At 34.9% G+C, this 27,072-nt stretch overlaps 1 protein-coding gene across 1 annotated transcript; it reads right to left on the minus strand.

Annotated features, from left to right (window-relative positions):
• Positions 1 to 883: 883 nt before the first annotated feature.
• On the minus strand, positions 884 to 26,951 carry LOC110113417 (acyltransferase-like protein At1g54570, chloroplastic). Its single transcript, XM_020846003.2, has 13 exons — positions 26,386 to 26,951; positions 25,926 to 25,977; positions 24,669 to 24,724; positions 20,656 to 20,814; positions 20,446 to 20,550; positions 12,305 to 12,411; positions 8,887 to 9,008; positions 7,996 to 8,104; positions 7,215 to 7,348; positions 6,753 to 7,122; positions 2,593 to 2,706; positions 1,380 to 1,468; positions 884 to 1,303 (listed from the first exon to the last, which is right to left on the minus strand). Exons 1-13 carry the CDS (start codon positions 26,720 to 26,722, stop codon positions 1,006 to 1,008), a joined length of 2,052 nt encoding a protein of 683 aa, XP_020701662.1. The 5' UTR covers positions 26,723 to 26,951; the 3' UTR covers positions 884 to 1,005.
• Between the last annotated feature and the right edge of the window lie 121 nt (positions 26,952 to 27,072).

The raw sequence follows: 27,072 nt of genomic DNA on the forward strand, positions 1-27,072 counted from the left end.
CAATTAAACACAATAACTTAAACTAAAAGTTTCTTAATAATCATGTAATTAGGTCTAACTATCTAAATGGGCTACTTATATTTTTATTTGATTAATTTTCTTACTATTTTTAAACATTATTAATATTATTAGATTTTTTAAGGGTGAAATTTACAATACTCATAATAACTTCTTAAAGTTTCCTTTTTTAATAATAATTTCATAAAAACAGATTGAAGTTTCTATTTCAAAACTTTAATGGGAAATTATAACTGCAAATTAATATTTTTTTCTAACCCTTCAACTTGAAATCAGAGTCAAATTTGTTTGGAGTACCCAATAATGATTAGTTGAACAGGAGAACAAAGTGTAAAATGAAGCCAACATGATTGAAAATTTTTCTAACTCATATTTGAATCCCCTCTCATGCAGCCTCTGGATTCTACCGTTGTGGAGTTAGTTGCTGATAGACTCATTGAGGAATTAGTTATGCCGTCAAACATCTCGCGGATGAATACCTCCGTTCTAAAAAAAATAAAAAAAGCAACAATATTTATCACTATCAATACTTTAAAAAAAAAAGAAATTTTTACATACATAACACCTAAAACTATTGTTATTAGATATCTAACACCTAAACTATCATATTTACTTATATACCACCCAAACAACATTCCTAATATTTAAAATATGACTCCGGAGTGTTAAAATAGATGAAAATTATTCCTAATATCTAAAATATGACTATGGAGTGTTAGAATAGATGAAAAATGAGAGTTTTAGGTGGTATATAAATAAATATGATAGTTTAGGTGTTAGATATGTAATAACAATGATTTTAGGTGTTATGTATGTAAAAATCCAAAAAAAAAAAAAAAAACATAAAAGATTAGTGACAATAACCAACGAAAAAGAGGAACCTGAATGATTCCTGCAATAAATTAAAATTGATTTAACATCAAAGGATGTACAAAATTACTATTGATTGATGATTCAGATACAAATTTTGATGAATTTAATATTAATTCAAGGTTCAAATGTGGGAGCAGAATCTACACCCCAAGAAGCTTGATATATTGCTCTTTGGAAGATACTCCTATACGGGTCTTCTTCTCTCTTCCTCTTCAGATAGGCAATAATGCTCTCAATCTCAGATTTTATCTGCAAATAAAGCTTATTTGCGTTCTCTCTGTCTTTCAGAATACTCTTCATTTCTCTTGTTTCTATTGGTTTGCCAAACAGAAAATAGAAGCGACCTGGTACCTTCGGCAGAAGCCAAGGAAAGTAAAGTTCCTGGTTAGAAACTTCACCACTCTTATCAGTCCTGCAATAAAAAATCTTAGCTTCATTATGGAATCATAGAGAATTAAATGAATATTTACTATGAAGAAGCAATGTACCTTAATCTCAAAGAAGAATCTTGATTGATTTCTTCTATTCGTTTTCTCATGAAGGGGATTCTTGTTTGATCATCATAGTCGAGTACTAGCTGCAGTAGGGAGCTTTAAATATGATCAAAAAATATAATAAAATAAAACAGGATAGATGATGGAAACAAAATGCTGTAAGGAGTATAGGCATAGAGCAGGATATAAAATCTGGTCAATCTAAGTCGAACCATTTTAGTGAAAGGTAACAACATCAAGCCTTTGTCCCACTATGTGGGGTTGACTACATGAATCCTTTTTCTTCATTGTGTCCAGTTAAAAGTGAAATTCTCGTTTAAATCTAAAAAAAAAAGATCATTTCTAATATTTTCTAACCAAGTCTTTTTAGATCTACCTCTACCTTTCTTAACATAAGTCAAATCTAATACCTCTATTTTCCCAACCGGGTCATCAGAAGGCTGTCGTTTTATGTGACCAAACCATCTAAGGCAACTCTCTCTAATCCACTTGAGCATCTCCAATCTTTTCACGTATATGCTCATTTCGTATCCTATCTCTAAGTGTAAAGCCACTCATCCACCTGAGCATCCTCATCTCTGCAAACATTTTAGTAAAAGGGTTGCAGGAAAATTAAACTTTTGAAAGCTATTATGAGTATTAAAGATTTTTTTTTTCTTTTAAAAAATTAAACTTGTTTTTGACCGTTGAACAACTTTTTTTTATAACTATCACATTTTAATGAATCTAATTGATAAAGGTTATTAAAAAACATCACAATTAATTCCACACTAATAGCAAGGGTAAAATAAGCATCCAATTTGATGTCTACCAACTTTATTGAAGAAAAAAAGAGTAAATGCAGCAAAGATCTCACATTCAATGGACGTAAATATAGAGGCGAAGTCTTGCTGGAGCAACTAAAGTTGGAGAACCCAAGATAGAAAAATAATGGAAAATTATATGCCACAAGAAGGTTACACAAACCTCAATATTTTATAAGAGGCCAAATCTTTAGACGCGACCAAAAAAAAAAAAAAAAAAAAAAAATCAAAATTTCATTTGAAACACAAAATTTGAAGGAATGTTCTTTTTAAATAGTCAAAGTAATTTAAGGTTTGTTTTTAAGAAATAATTGAAATATACTGATACAGTGACAAATTTGGATGCTTTCATGTTTTCTATACAGTGATGAAGTTGCAAATTGCAACGAAAATCAAATTCTTACCTCTGCTATATCATCTTCTCCAACAACCCCAAATGGTACAATTGTGGCCTCAAACCGAGCAGCCATTCTCACAAACTCAGGCTGATCCGGCCAAAATAATTTATATTCTTCCCCCTGTAAACCATCAAAAGATAAAAAAAAAGTATTTCTGCGTTATTTAATAGCAGTGTTTTCTCGTATGTGAAACAATAAGGCACTTAAATAAAATCCATTCCATCAAATCAATGTTGCATATAATATAAAGCAATATTATTAAATAGACGACTTCTGTCACCCTATGTGATGCTCTGTTTCCCATTGGAGAGCAAAAAGCCATAAAAAAATTGTTCTTGGATCATTTGCCCAATTATCTAATCTAATAAAACTTTTAGTCACAAATGCCCTCTACTAAGATTTGAGAACCACCGTATTCAACATGGAGAAATTTTAAAGATGATTTCTAACGGGTGGAGGGATTACTTCATTTAAGAAGTTCTTAAGGGATTAGTTGTGAAGCTCAAACTCACTAGAAAGTGGCTTAAATTTTGTAGAATGAAACATCATATAATCAAGAAAGAATAAGATGAATTCTTCATTCTATCCAAGATCATGACGATAGTGAAAATGATAGGAAGTGGTCATAGGATAAATTAAAAAAGAAAGAAATCTAGCGACACCAAATATCCAAAGTTAAATGGTTTTTAATAAGAGATATAAAAAGTTATTATGTTATGGACTTGTTAATAAGTGAAAAAAAAAAGGAACCTTATTCAAGAAAATTGGATATAGTTTTAATTAAAAATAATAATAATTCATGTGTTTGATGACCGTCTTAAGAAAAATAAAAGAAAATGCTTCAGTCAGGCACTTAATGAATGTACTTATGTACATTAGTTTAAAATTTCTAACTATCTATCTCTCCTAGAATTACTCTCCATTTTCATTAGATGAGATAAATATAGCTACTTCCTCTTTTTGTGCTTCCAAATCTCCAAGTCCAAATGATTTTATACAAATTCTTTCAAAAAATGTGAGATACTATTCATATGGATAAAATGAAAAAAATGTTTCTGGATATATTTGCTTGGATGAGGCATCTCTTGTTAGCTTAAACTTTACTAACATATGTCTTATTCCTAACAAAGATGTTTGTGATAATCACGAGAATTTTAGACCTATTAGCCTACTCAATTGGGAGTTCAAAATATTCATAGAAGTTTTGGCCAATTGATTCAAAATTTTCATTCCGCTTCATCACTCCTAAGGAGCTTTCACTGATGGCAGAGATACTATAGATTGTATTGTTGAATCCCTTGAACTTATACACTGCACTCTTAAGCAAAAGAAATATGCATTCATATTCAAGGTTGACTCTGAAAAAGCATTTGACTGTTGGGATTCTTATTCTTAATGCTCTTAATTCTTAATAAAAGATTCTTCCCCCCTAAGTTCATTTCTTAGATAAAAAATCATTATAACAAATCATTAATTAATGTTAATTCTCAAGTCATAGTTAATTTAGATCTCAACAGTTAGTTCAAATGTTATGAAGGATTTAGGTAAGATCTCTTCCTTGTATTATTATTATTGGGGATGTACTTCATAAGATGCTCAAAGTTGAGGTCAAAGATGGTTGGACTGAGGGTTGAAAATGCAACAAAAGTGACATGTTATTAACAATATTCGATTTGCAACTATACCTTTTTATTTTGTAGTGCTTCTAATCCTCAAATCATAGCCATAAAAAACATTTTGCTTCTCTTTTAAGATGTTTCGGTTCTCAAAATAATATTTTTTTAAATATTCTTTGATTTATCTTAGCACTTGCAATAATGAAAGGCATTCTATTACTAAAGCAATGGGCTAGCCCCTAGAATCTCTTCCTTTTAAATATTTTGATCTCCCACTTTGCTCTAAAGCTTATAGAAAGAATTTTGGTACCCGATCATCAATAAAATTTATAAAGAACTTGCTTCTTAGATAGGCAAACTCTTTGAAAGAGGTCGGATGGTTATAAATTATTCAATCATATCTTATATAGCTCTTTGTTTCTTCTTTTGGGTGTCTAAATGAATCATAAAAAAAATGAATAGAACGAAAAAAATTTCTTCTGGAAAGTCAATGACAAGGGAAAAAGATTCAACTTGATTAATTGAGAAAACATTTACATACAAAAAAAAATTAAGTGCTTGGAGTTAAGGACTTTGAATTATGAACATTTCTATTCTTTTTAAATGGATTTGAATATCCATGCAAGTGGAATCTAATTCCTTTTCTAATTCTATTATGAAAAGCAAATATATGGATAACTCATATCAATTTCTAGATGAGTAAAGGCACTCACTACTCTCACTTTATTAAAAGGATTTTAAAAATTTATACGAAAATATGAGGAATAAAAATGAGAGAATGCTAGTTTCTTTATAAAATTTCATGAGAAATACACACTACTTAAATAGAAAAGAGATGACAAAACATGCCAATTACTAGTGAGATTTCAGAGGCTATAATCTAAAACAAATCCCTCTAAAAAAGGAGAGTAAATTAAAAAAAATTTCAGGTACTATCTGCATCTCCTAGTTTGGAAAAATAAAACACATAATTCTCAGCTATAAACTATGTAGCATAAAATAGAAAATAAAAATTTTCACTCTCCAACTCAAGCTTGAAAGTATATATTTAATATTCCTAACTTAGATGTCAAATCTTCAAAATTGGTTCGAGGAAGAACATTGTGAGGATATCTGCTATTTGGAGAAGAGCTGGTGTGTAGCTAAAAATAATGTTCTTATCTTCAACTTTATCTGTTCAATTTCCACATGCTTGGTTCCATTGTGATGGACAAGATTTCTAGTAATGCTTCAAACTATAAGGTTGTCGCATAGTGCATTCATAGGTTCATCAATTGGGATCCTTAACTTTCATAGCAATCATTTGAGCTACAATTTCTCACATATTCCATGTTCTATGACTTGAAACTCGGCTTTAACACAATTTCTTGCAATGATTGATTGTTTCTTGCTTAGTCATGTTACCAAATTTCTCATACAAAAGTATATAATACCCTGAGTCAAAGAAATCACAAGGGGGATATCAACAATCTTGAAGGAAAACAATATCTCAATTCTCTTTCTTCTTTCTAGTTCCCTTTTTTCCATGTATTACGGCTCTACTTAGAAATTAAGAGCTAGTTTGCATGAAAAATATAGGGAAGGGGGGGAAGGGGTATATTGATTCAGAGTACTATCAATTGACAAATGTGTTTCAAGGAAAGGTGAAAAAAAAGGGTTGGTTACTGATCATGTTAACAATGACCATCTACGGATGGCTAAAAACTAGCTTCAATGAATTGGAGAGAGGAATTTGTGGAATATTTTGGTTTAGGATGATTGACATTAAAAAAAGATAGATTCATAGGTGATATTTGAATTGGATTATATGGAAAATTTACTGGAAGAACCGATTGAATGATTGTGAATTGGAATTTGAACAATTTTAAATTCAAACTAAAATTCAAATATAGCTTGGGGAGATGAAGATTTACAGGGATATAATAACTTCAAAACAAAAAAAGTTTTGAATAGAATAAGGTATTGAATGATTCTGAATTGGAATTTGAACAATTTTGAATTCAAACTAAAATTCAAATATAGTTTGGGGAGATGAAGATTGACAGGGATATAATAACTTCAAAACAAAAAGAGTTTTGAATAGAATAAGGTAGTAGAGGTTCCATGGAGACAATAAAACCATCAGGTTATCAGTTCAGCTTCTTTGTTAACACAACTGATGGTGGTCAAGCAAAAAAGTTAAATAAAGCAGGTATAGAATAGTTCAGGACGAGGCTAAATGCCACCAATTCGCAGCTTGAAAGTTATTTCTATAAGTTTATTAGGTATTCCTACATCTAAAGAGTCAAATCAGAGGATATATACTTCTGTACTCTGCTGCTCTATTATCTGGCTCCATTCCTGTTTGAAATATCATGTTTAGTTTAAGTGCCAAAATACATATTCTAATCGAACGAGTACTTTAGTTTCCATCCAGTTCCAATGTCCATTAGTATTACAAAGTGATTTGAATGAAATAAATCAAAGCAGCGCATTATGAATATCCAAGTTACAGGAAAATAAATTTTCAGAAGGGTCAAAGAAGTAAAAGCAGTGGACATTTTAACACACCTTCCGATGCAGTGCTTCACGTGCACCTCCTGGATAAAGAAGCACGAATGATTTCTTCGCAAGTAGCCTATATAAGTTCATTGGCGAAACAGGCAATGCACCAAAGACATTCATTTCATCGAAGCGAGAAAATTCTTGCTGTGAATTTTCTTTTCTGCTTGAAAACAAAAATGGGTGTGCCATACCACGGATGATGATTCTTTTCTCCCTCAGAAATGCTTCATATATTGAAGAAAGTTCGAGTCCCATCAACATATGATAACCCACTAACAAAACAGGACCTTCATTTGGGATGCCATTAAGACCCTTCACTATTCTTCCAGTTCTAAGGGTGGACAGCATTACTGGACTGATTGCATGGTGGAATAATCTGAAATTAATCACCCCAACGTGAGAAGAACTGAAACAAGTAATGTTAATAATCTTTTTCAACCAAAATTCCTAGTTAAGTTGAATAGGTACCTATTGCCTTGCTCAAATGATTTCCTAAATTCACCTATTGTAGGAGGAAGATAATCTTCAACAAAGTCAATACATTTAGAATGCCGGTACATATTGACACCTTTAATGATAGTCAAAAGATTAATTCCATCTTCCTGGATTAAACAATAAGAATTCAGTAACAATATCAAACACATACCCCGAAATCTGGACAGTAATATTTATTCTATCACATTTAAGTTTGCAAACAAGAAACTTCAAAAGTGACAACCATAATAAACAACCATACAGTCTTATATATTAAGACAGCATTCGTCCTCAATTTTTTTTTCACTTTAAACAAAACTATTACTAGTTTAATGCTAAAACAAACTGAATGAATGGTTATCAGTGCATAAGTGTTTGTTGTCCCAGAACAAACCTCAAGCTCCCCAATTGACTAAGGTTTTATTTGGGACAGCTTTTTTGTTACTTTATCAAACTCCTTTTCAGTCAAAAATTTTCTAATTCAAGAAATTTTTGTGCTAGAAAGTTGTTTTAGAAAGCAGTAAAGAAGTTGTCCCAAACGAAACCTAAATTAGTAGAAATAAGCAGCCAGCTTGGGCTTCACTTCTAATTCTGGAAATGAGGGAAAGTTTTCAAGGCTCTCACTAGGGATAACATGCAGCTCTAGTATCCTTTGAGCAAAAAGAAAAGAAGAAAACGTATTCAGTGAAACAGAACAACAAAAAAATCTCTTGCAATATATGGAGTACAATTTTGAATTATTTACAGAAAAATCATACCAGGAAATGCAACTTACAAAGAGCAATGTGTGACCGCTGTCCTTAAAATAGCGCACACGACAGTTTTTAAGTGAAGACGACAATCTATCTGCTTCATCCTTGCTCGGTAGCAAGTTATCCTTTCCACTGAATCATAAAAATGAAACGTTAGAACATATTTCATAGATTATGAATACACAAATATTATAAGAAAATTTTTTGGGCTGTCCATCAAAACAAAGCCTAAACAGATTCCTACATATCCAAGGACATGATTAACGATATCTATCGTAAAAATTGTGCCTATTTCTGAAGTCCAAGTATTGCAACTAGATTATAGCATCAATTGGAATACTTTATGTGCTATATCCTGTAGCATTACATAAGATCAAATATTTGTAAATTACGTCAAGGAATAGGGTAGTAGATCCATCACCGTGTGTCACATATATCAGCACAACCTCTCGAAAATTAATATGCTGATATCTGGAGATGTGCCAGTCTTTTAAACTTGGTAATTCTACACGATAAAATGTTGTACTAAAAGTGCATGGTGTACTTTTTCACTGGATACTGACTATTTAACCCTTGAAAATTGCCATTAAATACAAGACATGCAAGCAGTTTCTAACAAAAATCCAAAATATAAACCATTTCAAAGTTACAAACAACTAGGAAAAAAGTAAGAAATTAACATGAGTTTTTTTTTATCTAGTTCTTTAGTTACCAGCTAAAGTATAGATGGATAAAAAAAGACTAGGTTCACATGTAAATTTGCTAGAGACAAATGTTTTATCAGAACAGTAGGCTGTTTCTTGCACTTGCCCAGTTCGAGTTCGGATAACCATCAATCTCCATGGTCGCTTAAATTTTCATCAGCCAGAACAATTTCAAACAAAATTTACAACATGACAAGTCAAAAGAGAAACCTGGCAAGTACTAGAACTTCTGCTTTTATTGCATGCAGACGAGAAGTGACATATGAGCTTGCTGATTTAAGAAGTTTGATCTTCCAGATGAGTGTATCCTTTGGTATAATATCTGCCAAATCCTAAAACATGGGCATCAATTAATCTCCTGTGAGATTCATTCAATCAGATATGTATACACTTCAATATTATGCAGGAAAAGGCTAGATTTGATAAAAATAACGAGATGAAAAAATATTTTGAACATGTGGCCTCGCAGGAAAAGGAAGGTACTATAAAAAAGATTTTTTTTCCCTCCTGTAAAACAATTCTACTTATTTTGGCTTGAGCTTGAATAATCAGCTAGCCAAGTTCCATGGGCGGACTAAGAGGATGGGCCAAAAGAGGGTAAACCTAACACATAATAAGTTTTAACCAATGAAAACTGAAGTTCATGTCAACCCACATGAATAGGCCAAAAGCCTACGGAGGAGGTAAGCCAACTTGGGTAAGCCTGACGGATGTGGCTAGACTAAGTTGTAAGCACACATATGTATAAGGATGAGATCGAGAGATTGATCTGGGAGATACTGGAGGCTTGGGGTGTCAAAATCGGGTTGCGGGTGGGGTTCACGTCAAACTCGATATTGACTTGCTACTGTTTGACCGGAACGGAGGATTGCGCTGCGGTACGATGATGCCAGAGCGAGGTGCTTAGTTTGTAGCAAGGGATCGCACTGCGGTGCAGGCTGATTTTCGGGTCAACCTGGGTTGATTTCAAGTTTCCGGGTCAACCTGAACCGAACCCGATTTTATAAGCGGGTCAAAAAATGAAACCCAAACTCGACCTGTTTGGCAAATGGGTTAATCCGAACCCGAAATTTTTCGGGTCTGGTTCGGGTAGGGTTTCAGGTCGAGTCAAATATTGACACCCTTATTGGAGGCAGGGATCATTCGACCCAGTGTCAGTCCATTTTCCAGTCTAGTGCTACTAGTCAAGTGCTACATAAGTTGTTTCTTCGTTCCACCTTGAGGACAAGGTGACTCGTTGGGAGGAGAGTATTGATGGACTGGTTGAGGTTGTGGACCCCACTAGGGTGGGCGGCAGGCAAGAAGAGCAAAGGGGATTAATTCAACTTTAATTACTTACCATAAAAAACTAAAATGGAGGGAATTAGAAAATGTTTATTTAAGGAAAGATGGTTGATTTGAATTCAGATTTGAGAGGGAATTATGAAATGTTAATTTAGGGAATGAGGGCTAATTTGAATTCAGATTTGGGAGGGAATTAGAAAAGATTTATTAAGGGAATTAGAAAAGATGACTGATTTGAATTCTCCACCCTCCTACTGGAGCTACTCTTTTCTTACTGGTTCTTCTAGTCACTCTCTTGCCTCCAAGTTTTGTTATATGCTTTTTATTGGTTCTTGTTATGAGTGCTAGGAACTTCTCACTTTCAAAATTTTTCTTAAGAATGCTTTTGGATGCCTCATATTCATAACTTTGTTAGTTCAGACTATCATCACATGTTGGTCCCTAACTAGTCGCTCAATCTCATTGTTCTTAATTTTTAAGAATTCTTTAATAACATTATTATTTATATCTTTGATATTTCATTTTTGACTTTTGAAATAGCACAACATTATTATACCTAAAATATAAGTATATTTATTCAATACCCGATATTGCTTAAATTTAATTGATTAAATAACGTGTTATATGCACATATATGATAAACAAATCATGCATGTTATAATTTATAAAAGTGTCGCTTCTCTTTGCACTTTGTACATCAAAGTAAAAATGAACTCTTGCGCCATTGCTCTTTAACACTTTGAAAATACTAGCAAAAAACATGAGCTTTCCTAATCAATAATGAAATCAACCAAGTGTTATTAAGTCATTGATAATTGCCATGCTTCCATGATCTTCTAGGTATTAATATTGACCACAAGCATTCATGAAATTTTTATAAATTCCTTTGAGTTCAAGGTGGAAGAAAGTGCTTGCACAAAGAAAATGAAATTATTATTTTTTCATGCATTTGTATGCAGGAAGCATTGTCAATTTATCCTATAAAAAATATCTAAATCCAGCAGCAGGGTACATAGAAAGGAAAAATACTATACAGTCGACCTCAATCAATTATCTTTGGAACAAAAATTAACTATGCATTATCAAAAATTGCTAAAGATTCTGATCAGCTCTCACCAACAAGACCAATCAAACAACGATCAATTTTAGAAATTTCAAACCAAACCTGAACCTTTAACTGAGATCAAACTTCAAACTGGGAAAATTTTTCGCAGCACGAGTCAGGTTAGTTCTTGTCTGATCCTTAAATCACCAGCTTTAGATTTCCAGAAAAAAATGGAAGTAAATTTAATCCCAATTAAGCCAAAACAGAACTCATTCACTTCAATCCATGTCCATTCATTTTCAAACACAATTACGAAGAAGTTCTTATAAAGTGGTCATGCATGAATGGCATATCATATCATACACTATCATTCTTCAATCTGTTGTTGAGAAAAATAATGCATTGCTTATTAGTTGAAAAAATTTGCATCCTTTAGTTAACCAAAGTTAAAACTTTAAGCTTCACTTGGGCCATGCTCTTTGATACTTACATAAAAAAGATTGGACCGTCAATTAAGGACAAATAAAATTTAAACCTATAATTGACATAAAGAAGTTGGTTTATGATGGTTTATAAACTGGAATCAACTTGAAGAACACATCAAACAGACCGCATCTTCCAATGAGGCCAGTTGCATGATTCTTCTTGGTCAATTTTTTCCATAAGATATGGCCACAACAACAACAACATCAAGCCTTTATCCCACTACGTGGGGTCAGCTACATGAATCCTTTTTCTCCATTGTGTCCTATTAAAAGTCAAATTCTTGTTTAAATCTAATAAAGAAAGGTCATTCCTAATATTTTCTAACCAAGTCTTTTTAGGTCTACCCCTACCTTTCTTAACACAAGTCAAATCTAATACCTCTACTCTCCTAACCGGGTCATCGGAAAGCCGCCTTTTTATGTGACCAAACCATCTAAGGCGACTCTCTCTAATCTTATCTTCTACTGGAGCTACTCCAACCTTTTCACGTATATGCTCATTTCGTATCCTATCTTTAAGGGTAAAGCCACTCATCCACCTGAGCATCCTCATCTCTGCCACACTTAACTTAGTATTATGCTTCTCTTTTAACCATAAGATATGGCCAAATTTGATAAATTGGTATTCAATAAAAATACATTAAGCTCTATTTGAATTCTGGGAATTCAAGGGGAAGGGAAAAAAAAGTTTCGAAAAGCTCAAATTACTTCCTATTGAATCCTAATCAACCAATAAATTGTAAGTATTTCATTTCATCTCCCACTATTTCCTTCATCCAAACAAAACTTCAAAGGAAAGGCAAGGACAACATACCGAAAGCCTAGGCAACAAAGCTGTAAGGCTTTTCGATAATTCATCAAAAGTTTGCTGAGGAGGAAGATCATCATTAACAGTAGCCATAGCCATCTTCACAGGATCACCTGCCAAGAGAGCAGAATAATCAAGCAAGCAGAGAATGGAGGCATCAAGTGACATCCACAATATTCACTTCATAATGTTTTCCTTTTTCCATATGTAGAACTACTTCATGCCATAAATGACAGTTGGTTCAACAACACCCTCAAGGACAAAAATGATATTACCATCTGTAATCTCTTCACTGAATACAACAACAAGGTACAAGGCTCCATGCTTTTTGAATGGAATAGAGGAAAAAAAGAATTAAAATGTTATTAACTCAGGAGTCGCATATGCTTTTTATAAAACAGTATTCCATTATTATGTCTTACGAAAGGACTACTTTAGCATAGAAATATGAAATATCTAGAAAATTAAGAGAAAAAAAATGCAATTACCTACTGGTCCAATTGCAGATACCCCCATATCTATATACTGAATTACTGATGACTTTCAGTAAGTTCAAGATTCAATCACTCACTAACCTCAATGCTCGTTGCTAACTACGATGGACAAAAACAAAGCAGAAAATGAAGTGCAATAGGCAAATAATTGTATTTCCTTGTTAGCAGGTAATCCATAATTTTATTAGTTCAGCTAACAAAACAATCATAGCAGTGCTCAAATAGATACCATAACTAATTACTTAAGGATAGGCAATTGTTCACTAGTTATTCAATTATTCAGTAACAAATTCATAAAACAATTAAGAAACTAATTGATATCTTACAAGTTTATCATTTCTGCCACATATATAGTCGGGAATGTACTTTTGTTTTATTCTTTCTAAATTTTGTGCAAGTCTAGCTCATTGAAGATTTTGGCATCCTCTCGACGTCTCCCCCGCATAGGGCGCATCTAAAGAGGGTATGTGCCTGCCTACCATGGTCATATCTTCTACTCCTACCATAGCAAGAAAGGCACATATTGGTCTTCATACTTGTACGAAAATTTTGCAAATAGAATTTCTCCATTGTATCATGAAATATGTGTATAGGTACTTATTTTGAGCGGCAGCAATATCTTCTTCCCCACTGCACCAAGAAATGGATGTATAGGTCACCTAAATGAGAAAATACATAGGCAACATAAGATTTCTACACCATGTCAAGAAAGATGCTTGCATGTACTTAAGCCGAGGTGTGAGGTTGCTTTGTATTATACATTGCACGTGAAATGATGTAATGACGACAATGGCGAATGTGCAATGAGTTGAATATACACATTTTATCTCTTTTTAGAGAGAGAAGGGGGAATGAGAAAGAGAGAAAAGAAGATAGAGAGAGAGATAAAGTGGGAAAGAGAGGGCATAACAGAAGAGAGAGTTTGAGAGAGAAAGAGAAAGAAATGAGAGAGGGAGTGATAGAAGTAGAGAGAGTGAACTAGAGAGAAAAAGAGGGAGAAAAATGCTCTAGGAGCATGCCAGTGGTTGAGATAGCGGCGGTAATATTCGTGTATGATTTAACGTAAGCTTGCATGTCTCACAAGCTCCCCTTCTCCTCCACGTGCTATTGGCTCTATTGAGGCCTTATAACAAAGAGCTTCGACAGGGTCTCCTCACCTCAAAACACTGTAGGTCTTATAAATGCCTTCTTCAGTGAGCTCCATGTATTGCTTCCTTGCTTCTTTGTCACTAGCGATCTTGAAAATTTGGTAGAGGCGGAAGGGTGGGAGAGCGTGAGAAGGGGACAAGAAAGAGAGACCATGCATGAGAGCGAGAGTGAGAGAGAGATAGATCACGAGCGAGCGAGCAAATTAAGTTTTTTTTTTAGGAAGCATCGTAGAGGGTATGAGCACGTGGATTCAGGGATAGCAAGAGATTGCAAAGGGATGGTTGAGAAGATTTTTTTATTTTTGATTGATTTTTTATTTTTTTCTTAAATAATAATAATCATAATAATAATAATAATAATAATAATATACATATTGATTTCTTGCAAGTTTCTCTATGCTCATGCACATCAAAATTTGTGCAGTCGCCTCGCGCGGAAGTGAATTTCCTAATTTTTATCTCGTGTGATGATCGAAGCAATATGTGCATCTCTCTTAACTGTTTCTAATATCCATAAAGCCCTAACACAGTCAGTTTTACGGGAATTGTTTGGGTAACTTTTGTTCTTGGTTATTGAGTTTTGAATAGCATTTGCACAACATTGTGACCATTGCTCGCCATTTATGCTCGAGGTCAACAAATGCCTCCTAATAAATATGATGTGTTCGAAATGGACAATACTTGCTGCAAATAGTTGACATTGAGGATTTCCAAGAGCTTTTTTTAACATTAAATTGAGAATTCAACTTTATATATTTCTTTTAATACAAAATTGGTTAACAAAATGTACGAGTTGAACTTTAACATAAAGACACATTTATGTCTATTAGTATTTGATTTTATCCTGATGCATTTTGATATATTCCCTCTTCTCTAATATAAAACTTTCATGTCTTCTTTGTAAACAATTATTAAAATGGAGAAGATCGGAGGGAATGCCAGACGACGAACTTACTGAGGAGGAAATTTTGGTCATGATAGATGACCACGATTATTAGGGGACAATTGAGGAGTATAATAGGCTTGAACAACGTAAGAAAATGTTGAGATGATGTAGTGTCTATAGCGACTTCTCCACATGATTATTCACACTCCCCTATTGCAAGCTTGTTTATGAATAAAGACCCCACAAAATGGGAAACGACCATTAAATTGAAATGTAAGAAGTATAACCCAGTGAAAGAATTATTGACCAAATGAGTAGTAGGATGTTTGACGTCATGGGGCCGACTACTAATGTTGTTGAGCAAATCAGACAATCGAGACTATAAAGTTATCGCCAAGTGCAGTCCAATTCACTTGAATGACCTCGAGACTCTCCATCATGCCAAATTTATGGTCCAACAATTTTCATTCTTAAGCGATGCATTTCAGACAACATTTGCACAACATTGCACCATCACTCGCCATTTTTCCATATTCACTCGCATTAGCTTTGTAATAGTTATCAAGGTCAACATATTTAAATCTATGATAATGGGAATCTAAGAATTGCTATGGTTGAAAATTATCTTGCAAGACTTTAAGGTTTAATAAAAAGATCCTATGAGGCTTTATGGTGATAACAGGTCAGCAATCAATATTGCATATAATTCCATGCAATATGACAGTACAAAGCATATTTTAGTTGATATAAATCTTATAGAATAGAAGCTTGGCATTAGTTTAATTTATTCCCCATTCGCAACTACATGTAACTATATTATCAAAATACTCACCAAAAGATTATCAGAAATAATCTTTCAAAAATTATTAAGCAAACTTAGAATCAATGACATCCATTCATTTATTTGACAAAAAGTGTGGAAATGGACAAGGGACTATCACCCCCTCATGTCCCATTGCCATTATGCACCGCATCAATAGTCTCTTGCCACGCAATAGCTACCCCCTCACCAATCCAGAATATAGCATCCAAGAAGTTTGTCATTGCCACCTCACTGATTCAAAAGCCATGCCATCCCACCACTACTTGTGCCAAACGAAACACATGAATCAGTTGTCACTACTTTTGTTAATTTCAACATTATAAATTTTTATTGTAATTGTTTAGTAGTTAGTTCTATCCTATGGTTTTATTCCCCCAATATGCATTTTATTAGAAACTGGTAGTTTTATGCCACACAATAGTTGTCCCCTCACCAATCTAGACTATAACATCCAAGAAATTTGTCAATGCCACCTCAGTACCTCACTAATTCAGAAGTCTTGCCATCCCACCACTACTTGTGCAAAACAATATGCATGGATGAGTTGTCCCTACTTTTGTAAATTTCAACATTATGACTTTTTTATTGTAATTCCTCTACAGTTAGTTCTATCCCATAATTTTATTCCCTGATTTTGTATGTATTTTATTAAAAACCTTATTGTTCCCTGTTCTTCATCATTTTAGGTTCCATTTCCAACTGTCTGTTTAAGTTCAAGTCCCCTTATATTTGCTTAGGTTTTGCGCGTCGTTTCATTCTGAATTTTGGCAGCCTCTCGACGTCTCCTGTTTAGAAAAAAATCTGGGAGTCTTAGCCTACCCATCACATTAGAGAAAGACGTGCATGGTTAGTGTCAGACAATACAGTGGTTGTGGTCTTCAATCCCACCACGTCAAAGAAAGGAGTTCATGGGTTTTCAGAGGTACCTGTTTGAACATGCAGCTTTTTTCCCACAGGCACTGAGACACTACATAGGTGGTCCACCGGCGCGCCACGAGCATCGAAAGCGGGCTTTTGGAGGCTTTTTGGGTTTGAAGCATTTATACCTTCATGTAAGAGTCAACAGCGGTGACGATGTGACGGCGATAACAAGTATGCACAAAAGCACAAATATTTCACTTTTTTTTTTAATTCCTCACATCCTTTTTTGGCCTTTTCCTCTTTCTTTTTTTTTACTCAATTTTTCTCTCTTTTTTGTTTTATTGAATAATAATATTAGTATTAATATTAATATTAATATTAATAATAGTAATTAAAAATGGTAGTTATTGGTAATAACTGGTAGTAGTAATGACAAAAGGAGGAGGAGAATGAATTGTTTAGAGGAGTTAATAGTCTTTGGGTTGGATTTCAGTGAGCTAGGAGTTGTTGTTGTGATGGTTGGGTTAAATGGAGGAGGAAAGAGCTGTTAGTGGTTGCTTTGAGTCGGGTTTGATGTGAGGTAGAGGAAGAATGAGATTGGCGAGGGGTTGCTTGGTGTGGCGGGAGCAGGAAATCAGAGAGATTTCAACGTCGAATCAACCGGCTCTGGTTGCTATAAGGGTTGGGTGGTGTGGAAGGGTCGAACACGACAGCTTAAGAGTCAGATCGAGCCTTCGACTTTGAGTGGTTCGACTTGGAGGATTTCAAATAGGTAGAGGCATGTCGGGCACCGGCATGTTGTAGGAATAGGAGGAATCAAACGGAGCAGGCTAGCTTTGGGTATGGGATTTCGTGTGTAGAGGCAGGTCTTGTGGATGTTGAAGTGCAATTGGGTAAAGGATTGGGAGGATTGGTCGACACAAGAGGCCGGTTAAACGGGTAAAGGCCCTCTGGATCAGCACAGTAGAAGTAGAGGCGGATGACTTCGAAAGAAGTAGAGGAAGTGGAGGCTGGGGTTTGACTGAAAGGAGTTGGATCAAAAGGAGGAAGAGGCGGAGAGATCGATCGCGGGCTTGGGCTTCGAGTTGATGGAGTTCGGCTGAAGGTTGTGAACGACTATGGAAGAAAGAGATTGGCAGTGGATTGGGCTGGTACGCCCTCTTCTTCCTTAGTTTTTTTTACTTTACATTTGTATAGCTGATGCTTCATACCTGGTGCAAGGTTCCCATATGAGCCATATGCCAACCAGCTAATTGCTGCAGGAGTCTTCAGTTTATATACACTTTTCCTTTGTTAGTTTGTGTAGCTTTACATACATTTACATAATCCTTTGTCTTTTTTTCTGTTGATGCTTCTGTTGCTTTGTGCAGGTCCCAAAAGTGCAGAATGTTTGATCTTTGGAAAGAGTAGAGCGAAGTTGTCGACTTCCTCTTTAGACACAGATTTAGCAGATAGGCGACAATCTACCCTTTTTTTTGTTGGCTAGTGCAAGCTTGTAAAAGGATGAAAATTATAAACTTGTATATAAATTCTGAATTAATAAAATAAAGCAATTTTATAAATTTAGTTGTTCAAGAGTTCTTATGTTTCTGCCCTTATAACTTATGTGGTTGTTGTGCTCACGGCTTTAGACCCTCGTTGGAATTATGAGTATTTTTCCTTAAATTAGGTTTTTTAATTAAAATTTATGTGGGTTTTTAATTATGAATATTTTTTCCCCTTACCTCATGTTTAATTTGTGTTAAGTTCGCTTCATCCTCATCGAGTTTTAAACAAACGATCCGTATCTAGCTATTAATGAGCATTACTTTATAAATGTTCATTAGCTTATCAAACGAGCTTTATCAAGCCTACTAACAAACAATTATTGTAGGGCATATTCACAAATATATCTAGCATTCTAGCGAGTGCTTCTGAGTTACCAAACGAGTCTATTCACGAACATATCTAGCAAATGTTTCCAAGCTACGAAACAAGCCTGTTAACGAACAAACGAGCTCAGAAAAATTATTTTTCTTATAAACAAGCTTGTACATGAATACTTTAAATAAACAATACAGCAAACATGAATAAATAACTCTTTTTCATGAACAAATTCTACCTGATGAAATAGTGTAACATAAAAAATAAAGTTAATTTTTTTATAAAATAATAATCACTTATTATAATAAAACTAAAAATTATGTGAAAATATATCAAATAAAAAATTAAGCTAATCTTAAGAAATCTATTTATTTCCAAATATTATTTATAAACAAGCTTGTTCACGATCTCTATATCAAATATAAATCAAGCTTCTTATGGAACTTCTTATCGAGCTTGTTCAAGACCTTTAAATAATGCTATTCGTTTATGAGTCGAACACATAATTATTCAAGCTTGTTTGATTGCTAAATCAAATGATCACAAACAAGCTATAATTGAGTTGAGCCACAAGTAGCTTGTCGAAAGCTCCGTTTGAAGTCGTATTTAAAACATTGATGCCAGCAAATAGCCTATTATAATACAAAACATCCTTGTTAAGGTTTTTAGGTAAAATGGCTCCATTGGGTTCAACAATAAAGAATATTGGAAAATGTGTCAGAAGTTCAGGTAATTTCGAATAAAAAATATGTAAGTTAAGGTAATTTCAAAAATAATAATGCATATGAATCAGACATGGTCAATCAAAGGGCATTTAGAATCTAGTTCACATTATAGGAATCATGCTAACAACCTAACATTTTGTACTTTTAAGTACACTTCTAAGGAAACAACTCCAAAATAAAAAAAAAAAATTCATAAACCAACCCAAAGTAGTAGGGCAACCATACAACAGGAAATAAACATGCACGGATATTAATGACAATGAATAGTGCCATAAAAAAGCAAAGTATATGACAATTGAACCTTGTTCAAGCCAAAGTGATATTGATTTAATCCTAACTTAATCATGCAAAAATCAGCTCACTATTATCACCAATAGCCTTATCCCCTATTTGGGGTTTACTTTATATATCTCTTTTTTCATTCCTTCTTTTTGAGCATTACATAAGGTATTCATTAGTTGGCCATATTACCAATCATGTCCATGCAGACCCAAAGCAAGCAGAAATACAGAGATGGAAACCCAACGTGCCTAATTCATCAAAATGGGTACTAACAACCATAAGAAGATAAAAATAATATCAAAAGCTTCATGCCAACAAACTCTAATTATGCTCCATCAAAAGGCTGCAGCATTAGGTTTTAGCTTCATTCTCCTTAGTCCCAACTTAATCATGCCAAACAAACTCACTGACATCATTGATAACCCTATCACAACTATTTATGATTCATTTATTTAATCCGCAAGCTCCATTCATTCTTTTTTACGCATTACATGAGGTTTTAACTAGTTCTCAATATCAGGAATAATGTAAATGCAGTCCCAAAACAAATAGACATTTTATCAAAATGGGATAGCAAATCATAAGAAGAAAACAAATATATCAAAAGCTTCATGCCAACTAGTTTTATTAGAATAGAACATTATGCTTTGTCTAAAATCTAGAAGCATAAGTTTTTTGGTTCAATGATTCCATGGAGTTCAAATTGTGATGAGTGCCCATGTGTAATTTAATTGAATAGTAGACTGTTAAGTTCTTTTACAACATCAAGCCTTTATCCCATGACGCAGTAAGTATTTATAATTTCAACAATAAAGCATGCTAGAATATCAACATCAACAAGACAAATAGCCATGTGAGAGCGAATTTTAGAATATTAATATCATTCTTTGGCACAATCTTACAACTTACACTTTTAGGTGAACATGTCTAATGAACAAGTCAAACATTAAAAAATATTTACTCATGTCCAATCCAAAATAGTTAGGATAAGGTTAACAATGATGATGATAGTCCTCCAGCAGAAGAAAGACATGCATGACATTAATAATGAGAATAAAGACATACCCATGACGAAACTGAGTAGGTAAGGAATAGCAACATGAAGATCACTAGGTAAAGCCTCTAAAACTGGAAGCAAGGGCAGCAACTGTGATCTCCCAAATGAAGAAGCTGAAGGAAGCATTAAGTTGTAAGGTGAAGTAAACACCAAACTAATGTAACTACTAATAAACAACTCATCACAGCAAAAACTAGCTTTTCTAAGTTTGCACTGACCTGGGTTAACTAGGATTAGCACAAGATCAATAATGGGGTTACGAGCAGCAACTGCAAGAGCTAAGCAACATCCAAATGAATCTCCAACAAGATAAACTGGCCTATTAGGAGATAGCCTGTGCTCATGCTTCACAGAATACTCAACCAATGCCACAAGTTCTGCATAATAAAAAACTCATAACATTAAGAAAATTTGTGCAATTCCTAAGTCTAGAAATTTCATACAACCAATTCTAAGTTCAAAATCAGATCCACTCAAGTTATGAAGACTAATATCAAGATAGACAATATAAATTTTCTTCATGTGCTGGTGTGCATAGAATGCTCAAAAGTCAGAGCAACTGCCACTCATGATGGTGAGCCAGCTCAGCACTAAGCCCTAATCACCAAGAACATCTAAAGACGGCATGAGGGCAGAATTTCTAAAACCCGAAGTTGATTTTTCATAAAGTTCAAAGCAGCATGTCTAGGTATAAGGGAGGAGAGAGAGACGGGCGTGGCGTAGAGCGTACATGGTCCATAATAAATTACTGTGTAGTGCTAGGTTGTAATCAGTGTGGTTATAATATTTACTAATTATGAAAGCATTTTCCTTCACATAAGTTTTGATTTCCTTCAATTTCATTTGCCATCAAGCAATATTCCTGCCACTTAATTATTGTCAATACTCAGCTATTTATCAAATATCTCAAGTAGATATGTGGATGTGATTTTTGCAATGAATCTGATATGATTTGGAAGTGAAAACAGCACAATAAACAAAAAGAAGTGCATGAACATAAATATAATGGCTGATTTTTTTGTTAATACTTCAACAATAATGAAAGATACAAGTGATCTACTATTCAGATAGATTGACTCTCCCAATCAACCTAAAGTCGCTAGGAAGCCCTCAAGAAAACTACAACAAACAAACAAAACACATATATCCCTCATAACAAAATAACTAGACTTAATAAGCTCTTTCTATTTCTCTCCCAAACAGCTTTACTGACTTAATTAATTCATGCTCTTATTTTGAATTCAAATTGGAATTAAAACAACAATTAATTCCCTTATTGTCTTAATTAATTTCCCTCTCCTATTTCAATTCAAAATTTGAATTCTTTCCTTCAATTCTAATTAAAACTTCCCAAAATAACTTCCCCTTAATTCCTCCTCATTTCATAATGATCTATAGCTTTGTTGGGGTCCACAAGAGGGGGCCAAAATCCCCCTTGGTTCTAATGAGAGTTCCGCCAAGCCCAAGAGCTGATTTGGCCTTAGCTGATTGGCTGGGTTGAACCAACCTCTCTGCTCCCCTTCTCTCGCTGTATCAATACTCCCCCCCCCCAAAGACGCAACTTGTCCTCAAGGTGGAAGGATGGGACGTTGGTCATGGCTTTCTTCAGCTACTCAGTTCGTGGCCATGCTAACGTCCACTAGAACCAAGCTAGGGATTTTCCCTCCAGGCATAACCTTGCAACCGTAAGCTTCTCCTCCTCATTCAACCCATCCACCATGAAATACATCTCCACCCAATACACCCACCCATAGGCATCCTCTCCCTCAAATATTGGCATCCTAAAATTCCTCACCCTAGGTTCGCCACCACCACAATAGCATCTTCCTCCTCCAAAGTAACAGTTGTTGTGATCCCTACATGTTTCCCCCGTGTATTGAGAATGGGAATCCCACCATTCTTTCCTCCGCCTCACATGACCCAATCCCCATGGTTCGGCCCGTCCCCCTCCTCCGATCATCCAATCCCCTTGCCCAAAAGACCTCTCATAGTGGTTAGTCACCCCACCACCTTCACCAGGAAACTCCTTTCCAACTGCACCCTCCCCCCCTCCAAAAACCCTATTCCTCCCCTTATTGAAGCCCTAGGAGGTGACTCTTGACACCCTCCTTCGATGGCAGACACCTCATTGCCTGAAATGCCTCCCATAGTGGTCGGCCACCATACCACCTCCACCAAAAAATTCTCTCATTGCTATCCCCACATCTAGAAACCCTAATCCGCACCTTATCAAAATCCCAGGAGGTGGCCTTGATGAAAGAAACTCTCATCATCGAACTCCTGTCCGATCTCCCTTCCCTTCGATTTGGCCAAGGGAATCTCAATCAAATATTGGTTAGGGTTAGCCATCGGAACCACCGGTAGAGTTTTTGATAGAATCTCAAAGAGCTTCCTCAGCTTCTTCTCAATAATTTCCTTTCCCTTTGGTTCAACCCTAGGAATAGCCGGCGAAGCCTTCGATTGCATCTCGATCAACTTTCTCATCATATCTTCCAGGTTAGAAAGCCTTCCTTCCGAAAGCCTCTTCTCCACGTCAGATTTGATTTGCTCCATCTTACTTTCCAAACGTCTCCACCTTATTTGCTTCCATAGGTCCCAAAAAAAGTGATCTGATTTAGAAGTGAAAAGAGCACAACAAACTAGAAGAAGTGCAGGAACACAAAGCTAAGGGCTGATTTTTTTGTTAATACTTCAACAATAATGATAGATACAAGTGAACTACTATTCAAGAGGTAAATCGGTTCTCCCAATCAACATAGACACCTCTAGGAAACCCTCTAGAAGAAAACTATAGCAAACAAGCAAAATACATATATCTCTCATAACAAAATAACTAGACTTAAATAAGCTCTTTCTATTTCCCTCACAAATAGCTTTACTACCTTAATTAATTCCCTCTCTTATTTTGAATTCAAATTGGAATTAAAATAGCAATTAATTCTCTTCTTGCCTTTTAATTTCCCTCTCCTATTTCAATTTAGAATTAGAATTTTTTCCTTCAATTCTAAAACTTCCCTAAATAACTTCCTCTTAATTCCTCCTTCTTTCATAATGATTTATAGCTTGGGGGGGTGGGGGGGGGGTTGGGGTCCGAAATAACCTTGGTCCTGTTGAGAGTTCTGCCCAGCACAAGAGCTGATTCGGCCCTATCTGGAATTGGACTAGCCTCTCTACTCCCCTTCTCCCGCCGTATCAGAATCATAGCGCTTACATTGTCTAGTCTTATCATTTAGATTCATGGACAGTGGAGAGAAAAGGACAACTGGCAGGCATGAGGAAGATCAGACCTATGGGGCATTCTTCTCAACATCCAACTACTCAAGAGTATGCCTCCCTCAAGAAATTAAATCGATGGATGGTAGGATTGCATAGATCACACAGGCAGAGATAACAGGCTTGGAGTGCCACCTCCTCAGGCCAATGGAGGTAATGCATCTCAACCTCCTACTTGGTGTCATAAGTAGGAAGATATTCCCAATGACAGCTGAGCAGAGGCATATAATATAAGAGTCTAACAAATTCAAAAAATTTATTAAACAGGGAAGAGAAAATTCTTTTGTGTTTGCCCTAAGCACATGGAAGGGAACTATGCTATCAAAGTGAAAAATTCTACAACTTAATATTACCAAGGTACGTCATATCCTGTAGATCATCTACCGATGGTTTAGCTTGGTCTAATTTTCTTTGATGTGGACTACTACTTAAAACCCTAAATGATGTTATAATGCGTTGATTTTTTTAGGACGGATTCTTTGCTTCTAAATTCCCATAAATAAGCACTCATTGCTTATAGATGGATTTAAGCTTCGTTTGAGACAATATTTTTATTACTTTATAAACCAGTTTTTAGTATATTTTCTTTAAATTGAAAATTTTTAACTGGAAAGCTGCTTTAGAAAGTGGTAAGAAATTTGTCCCAAACGAAGTCTTAGTCTATTCCATTTTTCCTATCTATCTAACTCTCCTTTTCATCTTTTCCTTCATCCCTGCTACTTGTCTCCTTCTTCCTCTTTGCTTTTCCTTCATCTCCTTTGTTTTACATCACCTAACAATGTAACTAAATTATGTATACAAAAAAGTTTCTTTTCGAAGCTACTATGCCAATTGGTATCATGATGTTTTGAAATATTAAACTAACATAATCAACCATGAACAAATTCATTCATTAAAATAATAGATAGAACATGCTAATAATACATGATAATAATTTATCCAAATAAAGAGCATCGACCTTTAAACTCGGAACGATCAATGACTGGAATGTGCAAGCACCGAACTTCAAAAACTCTGCATATCATATGGTACAAGGATAAATCAATAAAAATAAAAGCCATGAGCAAAAGTACAAGCATGGAAAAATCATTGCAATGAAATGAAAAAGATCAATGTGAAAACTTAGCAAGCGCACAATACCGACCAAAAATGAGGTATAGTTGATGAGAATTTTATTATTAAGTTACATGAAAAGATATTCATAAGTGCAAAGAACTTCAACTAAAGCGTTGGCATTGTTCACATGAAACCGGTTGTTTTAACAACAAAAAAACAAAATCATTATATGCAAGACTCAGTTCATAGATTTATAAAGTTATGGAAGAAATGATGCACCAATTTCAAGCGATCGACAATAACAATGGTTCTTAAGATTTTTAAATGAAGAATTTTTTTTTTTTTAGTAAGATTAGGTTCAGAACATTTCCAATTGTTTTTTTTTTTTTTTTTCATTTAGCAATTTGGATTTTTTGGGGGGGGGGGGGGGGGGCGGGCGGGCATTAAATCCAATTGATGGGTTGATATGTAACAAATGTTCATTGGATTTATAGCATATAGCAAGCCAAAGACACAACCTCAATAGAAAGCTTAAAATATAAGAAAATTATAATATTGATTTACCACATTATTTGTCTATACATATATAGTTAACTCCATGAGACTAACTTTCTTATCATATAACTTATCATTGGCTTATTAGTGATTTAATCATAACAAATCTTGTGTGAAACTATCTAATAGTTTGTTAAGTTTGTAAGAAATTGATTAACTTAAGAAAAATCTTGGAGAAGATAACGTTATGGCATAAGCTACCTTGGGTTTGAAACCGAAAGACAAGCTTCAAGTGAATTCAAAATAGTTCAATGAGGTTATGCTTAATGAGGTTAAATTTAAGTCGACGTAATTTCTTAGTGAGTGCGTTTAAGATGCTTAATTATGTAGCATGAGTAATTGGATTAACTTAAAGTTGCAAAAAAAAAATGTTCTATAATAAATGCTTGATTATATTAATTATTTTCATTTCGTAAAAGGTTTATTTAATCATATAGATTGGGCATAGCTCACACATGCACTAATAATCATCATATCTATATATATAATAGAAAAGGGTTACTAAATGCATAAAAGGAAGCTAATTTGCATGATGAACCACATAAAAGCATGCGCATTACAATGCAACTGACATCACGGCATATAATTGTGTACTTCAACTTACCTACCAAGAGATTTGTGATGCAAAATCAGCCCAAACCCTGTCCCATCTATACCTGCATATAATAAATACGCATTAGCAGATTACACCTCCAAATGCCTACGCAAAATAAAAAATCTCAACTTCACAATCATCACGAACGCCATATCCTAACTACCAACCCTGTTTCATGTGACCAGTACAAATGTTAGTTATAATATTCTAGCAACCCTGAATAGCAAGGCTTTGTTTGCTAATCTTGAGCTATTTTTGGGGCGTGATACGAAATAAAGTGACCACCATTGTCACGGATTGTAAGAGCTATCCTGCACTAGTAAAGCCATTTAGTAGGTGAACACGCAAAGTAGCGCTTTCCTTTTCAATTTGTTTGACGCAACAAAAATCCTAATATGTCAAAGTTTTTAAAAGCAAAGAATAAGAAAAGCTATAAATTCACAAGCAACATCAAATCAAAAGCACCCACCCGGTAAGAACAACAGTAAAGGAGCACCCTGTACTGGCTGACCGCACTCGAGCGGAGAAAACCAGCGGGGCGGCCCGCCATCGGATTTGATAATCTCCCTTGAAGCATCCAGATAATCCTTCACACTCTCCGTCCCGGACTTGTCATCATAAAGCACCTCCAGATTCACATCACTGTTTGCATTCTTCTGCACCTTCTTCTCCGGAGATCGCACCGTCGGCGTCGAGGAAGGGTAAGAAGGCGGGGCTCCAGTGACCGCCGCCGGTCGCAATCGAAGAAAATGGTGGAAATGGCGAGGTAACAGTGGAGGGGAAGAGAAGGGCAAAGAAAGAGCCATTTGAGTGAAAGAGTAGATGAGAAAGTAGGGATTTATAAGGTTTGTACAATCGATGGCTACAGTACAGAATGAGGGCGGGCACGGCTGGCGGCCACTGGATCAGAGTTTGTGATCTCGCTTTCATGGATTACGGAATTAGAAAATGCGAAAGCAGGGCTCTACTTCTCTACTTGTGGGATTCTGCTTCTTCACGTAATCGGCGTTTCCGCCGCTTGTTCTTCCACTGTTTTGAAAAAAATAATAATAATAAAAAAATAGAGTACCGACGGGTTGTGGAAAGATTGCATAGGAGTAATCGTTTGATTGGTTAAAATTAGGGCGTTTGTGAAAGGGCTTTTGGCTTATTAGAA

The sequence above is a fragment of the Dendrobium catenatum genome, unplaced genomic scaffold (assembly GCF_001605985.2).
Source record: "Dendrobium catenatum unplaced genomic scaffold, ASM160598v2 fragScaff_scaffold_156, whole genome shotgun sequence".
Classification (NCBI taxonomy): domain Eukaryota; kingdom Viridiplantae; phylum Streptophyta; class Magnoliopsida; order Asparagales; family Orchidaceae; genus Dendrobium; species Dendrobium catenatum.